We start from the raw sequence: 6,256 nt of genomic DNA, 5'->3' as shown, positions 1-6,256 counted from the left end.
ACTACATAGATCAGTGCTGACCTCACATGTGGGCAAACCTCCTCCCTGAGTGCTGGAATCAGCAGGTGTGCATACCCACACCCACCTCATTCTGTCATGAGTAGAAGAGTGAGGGGTGAAGCTGCATCAGGACATGGTGAGCAGACCTTGCCAGGCAGCCTGAGACCCTCCCCATCTGTGCTCTCTGAAGCCTAGCTCCTGGTCCCACCCTTTCTCATGGTCTCCTGGAGGAAGCAGGTGTTGGGCAGCAGAGGAGACAGTCTGAGGTTCAGTCCCAGCTGCAGCCAGGTCAGACACCTGCTTTATTCAGACGGGAAACAGGTACAGACCAGCAGAAAAGCACACACTAGGTCAGCAATGGGCAAGGAGTGGCCAGGGTGACTCCTCCTCCATGGGGTGGCAGAAAAGCCCCTGGGATCTTGAGCCACGACAGTCTATCTGAAGTAGTTGGGACACTCGTGGGCGACCATGTTCCAGGCTTGGTTAAAGGCTTCCACGACAGCCGACTCCAGGGGCCCTTCCTCAGTGGCAGCCAAGTTCTGCTCCAGCTGCTCCAGGCTGGACATGCCCAAGATGACTGCGTCCCCTCGGGTGCCCTGCAAGGGGAGACAGCCAGATCTCAGCACCCTCTGCTAGTTGGTGGCTCCTGTCACATGCCCCTCCTTGCCTATCCCCTGGTAAAATCTGGGATCTTTGTGTATTTCTGTCCTGGACACCCAGGAAGAACTGAAGGTGCCTTTGCCAGCTGAACATATGTGACTCTGTTCTCGTCTCATTACGAGAGGTCTTCCCTAAGGAGACGTAAGTAAAAGCCTATAGTACGGTCCTCTCATGCCTGTCCAGCCAGCACTCTGCACTGCTCCCGAATCAGAACAGCTCCCCCCTAGCCCTGGAGGAGGCATTCTTTCTAGAAATCACTGCCAGGCAAGTCTGGGTCTCCCAAAGGGGCAGCAGTAGGGCTCAGGGTACTGGGCTACCTGGAGCTGTGAGTGGTGGTACATCCAGCGTAGGGCGGCCGAGGTCATGCTGGGGGCACTGGTGCCGTAGGTGGTCTGCAGGGCCTTTTCTACCAGGGCAATGGCCTCAAAGTGGTGTTCCTTCCAGAAGCTGAGGGAGTGGGGAGAGAGGCATGGGGCGAGAATCTCCAGTCACACCGGGAGCTGAAGCCAAAGAGCCGACCATGGCACGGTTCCCACCCCATTCTGTAGCATGGAAGGAGCTGTACCCCTCTGGGAGAGCTGCTTCTTCTCACAGGAGCAGAAGCTCCCGAGTGCTCGCTGCTAGCTAGATGTGGAAACTCCTGCCCACCGCTCACCCAGTGCAATGGAGACGCTACTGTAGAGCCAGACTTGGCCCCAGTACCCAAAAGTCTCCACCCAAGGTTCTCTTTTCCTCTTGGCAGGTTACTTCTCAGAGTAGCAAAAACTTCCAGGACCACAAGGTCTGTGGGTGGAAGTGGGGCTTCCTCATTCCGTTATGTAGGAAAAAGGACATGAGAAACCCCAGGATTCGCTATTTCTATAGGAATCAAGAGACAGAGAAGGGAGGCATAGTGGTGGTTTCCATCCCCAGAAGCAGAGGTAAGAACTTCATGTAAGGGACTTCCCGCCCTACCCATCCCGACGCAGAGAGCCCCAGTCACCGGTTCCTGTAGGTCTCAGCCCAGTTATTCCCAAAGAAGCGGCCCACGGGTTGTTTCCCATCCTTGTCTTCGTATTTATACTTGCCAGTCAGCAGGCCCCCTGTGGGAAGGCTGCAGTCAGGCCCCGGCCCAGTCTCTTCCCAGATGGATTGCCAGGGCAGCAATCTGTAGCGTCAGGCCGGGCATGCCCACCCATCCACAGGGCCTGTCCCCATGGCAGCCCATACCAGCCAAAGGGTTGTAGGCGTAGAACCTCAGTCCGAAGTGTCTGAGGCAGGGGAGGAGCTCAGTTTCCACCTGCCGGGTGGTGGCATTGTACATTCCCTGCAGGGAAGGAGAGGGGCCTGTTGCAAAGTATGGATGTATCAAGGGAAGGGATCCAGCCTTCCTCTTTTTTTGTTTAAAAATATCTGTTTATGTAAGTACACTGTAGCTATCTTCAGACACACCAGAAGAGGGCACCAGATCCCGTTCCAGATGGTTGTGAGCCACCATGTGGTTGCTGGGAATTGAACTCAGGACCTCTGGAAGAGCAGCCAGTGCTCTTAACTGCTGAGCCATCGCTCCAGCCTGGTCTTCCACTTTTTAAATTGTAATTATATTTGTGCGTCTGTAGGTATGTGCTGTGCATGTGTATGGGTGCAGAGGCCAGAGGAGGATGCGGAATGACAGGGTCTCTCACTGAATCTGGAGCTGGGTGATTCCCATCTGTTACCTTGCACAGAACTGGGTACTAGGTACACAGTCACACCTGGCTCTGTGTGTGTAATTCAGAGGAGAGAATTCAGGTCCCCGTGGCTGTACAGCATGCATTTTACCTATTAAGTCTGTTTTTTTTTTTTTTTTTTTTTTTTTTTTTTTTTTTTTTTTCTTTTTTGGAAACAGTCTTGCTCTGTAGCCCAGGTTCACTCTTAACTTAGTGAGCCTCCTGCCTCAGCCTTCCACGTGCTGGATCACATGTGTGTGACATAGGCCTGGCTTTGCAGTCTTCTACTTTGAACACTCTATACTGAGCCCATTCCAGGTTCAGTTATGTCTAAAATCTCTGGCAGGGAGAGGGTGTCAGGCGCAGGGAGCGGAAGCTGGCCAGGATCATCAGTCTATAGCTTTCTTCAGGCCTCCTCTATGGGCTGGATGCTGAATTCACAACTAATAAAAGTTCAGCAACAGACAGCAGGCTGAGGTGCCACTCAGTGATAGCACCTGCTGGCATAGTCAGGGCTCAGGTTCAATCAACCACCAGACTCTCGAAATAAACCACAGTAACGAAAGCCCACAGGGAACTGCAGTGAAGGAGCACTCTAAGGCAAATGTACGAAGTACACAAAGGTAGTGGGATTTTAGTGGAATCACTGTACCTAGGGCCAACAGTGAAAAAGCTGGTTTTCAGTGTATCTAGGGTAGACATCAGAATGAGGAGTTGCTTTCTAGGAGTCCCTTGACCACGAAGAAATCACCGTAGAAAGCAGTGATTGGCTTCTGTTATCTGTAGAGTTGTTTTTCTGAAGACACTTTACAACCTGCACATGACTTTGGTCACAAGAGGGTCCTGGCAATCCTAGAACCATTCCTGAGTACTACAAATAGTTCACAGTAAGGATTAAAGCTGCAGGGGAATGGTGTTTTCCTTCAGGAAACACAGAGATTAGATTAGGGGTATGAGAAAAGTGTTCTACCCCCAAAACCCTTTCGTTAACAATCAATAAACATGTGTCTGCATGGCGGTGGTTGGAGGCTCACTGGGAGCGCCCCCGCCTCAGAGCCTGATCACACCTAGGCCTGGCCCTCTCCCTGTCTTTCTTTGTTCATTCAGAACGCCCACATGTGAAGGTGTGGTTCAGAGACTGGGCCTCTGGGGCTGGGGGAGATCTGAGGGGATTCCCAGGAAAGGGCCGTCTAGGCCGAAGCTGAGCACTTGTTTCAGGGTGTGAGAGGCATGCTCTAGGCTGAAGCGCAGGATGGGTGGCGGGAAGGGATCAGGACACGGGCTCACGCAGCAAGCACACAGGTGCACCCCCCAAGCTGGCAAGAGGCGAGGTGGTGTCTGCTTTGAAGAGGGGAGGCCTGCTATGAGGGTAGAAGGAGGGGGAACCAAAGCACAGGAAAACTCAGGGTCAACTGAACCCCGAGGCCGGGGTGGCCCTAGCACAGCAGGTGCCCCTCACCTGGTACACAGTTGGCAGGATCCAGCCGTTGCTCTTGCAGAGGGTACAGACCTCAGCCACTTCCCAGGAGGCATAGTTAGACAGACCAAGCTCCACAAACTTGCCCTGCAGAACCAGGAAGAGAAGATGGAGCTGGTGAGGAACCTGGGAACCGAGTCTGTGCCCAGAGAGCCTCACTGTCTTGGCAGACTCAGGGCGAGAAGCCAAGTGATCTCCTCTCTGCGCTCAGGGCCCTCCCTCACCTCCTGATGCAGCTGGTGGCAGGCGCGAAGTGTCTCCTCCACAGGAGTGCCGTGGTCGGGAGCGTGTAAGTAGAAGAGATCCACCCGGGAACACTGCAGCCGCTTCAGAGACGTCTCTAATTGGGACCGGACGCTGTCGGGCTTCAGTGACTTCCCGTCCCAGGGGTTGGCCTTGGTGGCGATTTTTACTTGGAGCAAGATTATAATGATTAAGATTTATTAGAAGGCTGGGCATGGTGGCACACAACCTTAATCCTAGCACTCGGGAGGCAGAGGCAGGCCGATCTCTGAGTTCAAGGCCAGCCTGGTCTATGTAGTGAGTTCCAAGACAGCCAGGGCTACACAGAGAAACCAACCTTGTCTCAGAAACAAACACACACAAAAGAGAAAAAAAGGATTTATAAGAATTATTCACTGTATTCACTGGACATGCAAATGTGACTGTTCTTGGCTCGATTACTTAGCTCCCATTTTCTAATTTCTAATTTGTAAAATGAGGTGACAAGAATGGAACTGTCCCCATATGGGAGGCACAGGGACTACATACATTTCTTTCTTTCTTTCTTTCTTTCTTTCTTTTTCTTTCTTTCTTTCTTTCTTTCTTTCAATTCCAAGTACAGGGCTGGAGAGATGGCTGGCTCAGCGGTTAAAAGCACTGGCTCCTCTCCCAGAGGTCCTGAGTTCAATTCCCAGCAACCACATGGTGGCTCACAATCATGTATAGTGAGATAAGGCGCCCTCTTCTGGCATGTAGGTGTACATGCAGAAAAGCATTAATAATTACATTAAATAAGAAATAAAGACTGGAGATGGAACTCAAGGGGCCAGGCCTGAAAGCAGTAATGTATGTCATCCAGGCGAACTCTACAGCAGTTTGAGAGATCCACTCAAGTGAGCTTTACCCCATCGTGAGTCGACCGAGCCCACTGCACAGGAGCCGGGAGGAGGAACCTCAGGACAGGTAAAAGTGAGGCCTCTTTCCGTATCAGGCACCCTCCTGAGACTCCAATAGCTTCAATCAAATGAAGGGCGGTTCCCCTCCCCTTCCACCGCGGGACACGCGTCACTGACCACCTGGCTCTCCACACATGCACTTTGTATCTCTCAAACTCCATCTTCCAACAGCTAGGACTGCAGCCTCTGGTGCACCCTACTTACACTGTAGGGTCCATCCCCAGTTCTCTATGAGCTCTGCCTACTGCTCTCCCCACAAGCTACTCTTCCCTGCACTCCTCAGCAATCGCGGCTTCAGTCTTCCTCGTTAGACCTCTCGGTGGAGAAATCACTTCTCCCACGGTAGCCTACAGAGTTTGCCACTTTAAGACCTGGCACAGAGAGCGGTCACAAAGGCCGAAATGCCCTCTCCTGACGCCACCTTTCCACCCCTGCCCCCAGCTGGGCCCTGCCACAGGTCTCCTTGAGACCCACAGGTACTGTCAACTGCAGGGGACAAAGTCTAGTCCGGACAAAAGACCGGAATGATAAGCGTTCTCCTGGAGCGCAGAGGTAGTGAGGGCACGAACAAAAAGCCTGGTGAGGACGGGGGGCGTGACGGCTATGGGCAACTGCTGGCTGGGAGGCAGGGATTGCGGTAGGAAGCAAAGGGCCCAGAGTGGGCTAAACATTAGCGTAGGAAGCTTCCTCGCACTCGCCTCGGTAGCTGCAACTCTAGAAGCTTCTAAGGAGAGGGGGGACAAAGTTCAGCTCACTAGTTCAGGACTCCAGTTGCCTTGGGAGCTTAGGGTAGACCCAACTGTGGATCCGGAGCTTACGAAGCTCCTGGATGCAGATCCTGGCTGGTGCACGCCGGGGGCGGGCACCGGCTCAGCTCTACTCGGTGCGGGGACGGGGGTCGGGGGAGGCCGGGTGCAGCGGTTACCTGTGCAGTCGCCGCTGCCCAGCCCGAGCCCCAGGCCGCCCAGGATGTTCTCGGACTGGCCGTCGCAATACATGAAGGCCGTGTCCAGCTCGCTGTGGCCGCGTTCCAGGAAGGCGCGTACCGTCGCGGCGCTAGCGCTCGCATCCATGCGGCGCCCCATCTCCATGGTGCCCAGCACCGTAGCGGGCCGGAGAGGGGCGCCAGAGGCGGCGCGAGGTGGCGGAGGCCGGGACATGGCGAGAGGACGCGCGACCGAAGTCCCGGAGCGCTGCGCGGAGCGAACAGCAGCGCGGCCCACGGCCCGGGACGCTGCACGCAGCATGGAGAC

At 54.3% G+C, this 6,256-nt stretch overlaps 1 protein-coding gene across 1 annotated transcript; it reads right to left on the bottom strand.

Moving 5' to 3' along the window:
* Positions 1-262: 262 nt before the first annotated feature.
* LOC110323129 (aflatoxin B1 aldehyde reductase member 2) lies at positions 263-6,255 on the bottom strand. The gene is made up of 7 exons (XM_021200235.1): positions 5,929-6,255; positions 4,050-4,237; positions 3,808-3,912; positions 1,870-1,966; positions 1,643-1,742; positions 978-1,107; positions 263-596 (listed from the first exon to the last, which is right to left on the bottom strand). Exons 1-7 carry the CDS (start codon positions 6,248-6,250, stop codon positions 435-437), a joined length of 1,104 nt encoding a protein of 367 aa, XP_021055894.1. The 5' UTR covers positions 6,251-6,255; the 3' UTR covers positions 263-434.
* Between the last annotated feature and the right edge of the window lies 1 nt (position 6,256).

The sequence above is a fragment of the Mus pahari genome, chromosome 6, assembly GCF_900095145.1.
Source record: "Mus pahari chromosome 6, PAHARI_EIJ_v1.1, whole genome shotgun sequence".
NCBI lineage: Eukaryota > Metazoa > Chordata > Mammalia > Rodentia > Muridae > Mus > Mus pahari.
This window is presented reverse-complemented; position numbering and strand designations above follow the sequence as displayed.

Excerpts from the sequence above, each read along its gene's own strand:
- LOC110323129 (XM_021200235.1), bottom strand. The coding sequence starts at position 6,250 with ATGCTGCGTGCAGCGTCCCGGGCCGTGGGCCGCGCTGCTGTTCGCTCC. Across the intron at positions 1,108-1,642 it reads GCTGAGACCTACAGGAACCG|CTTCTGGAAGGAACACCACT; the intron begins GTGACTGGGGCT and ends CCACTCCCTCAG. Across the intron at positions 597-977 it reads ACCACCACTCACAGCTCCAG|GGCACCCGAGGGGACGCAGT; the intron begins GTAGCCCAGTAC and ends CTCCCCTTGCAG.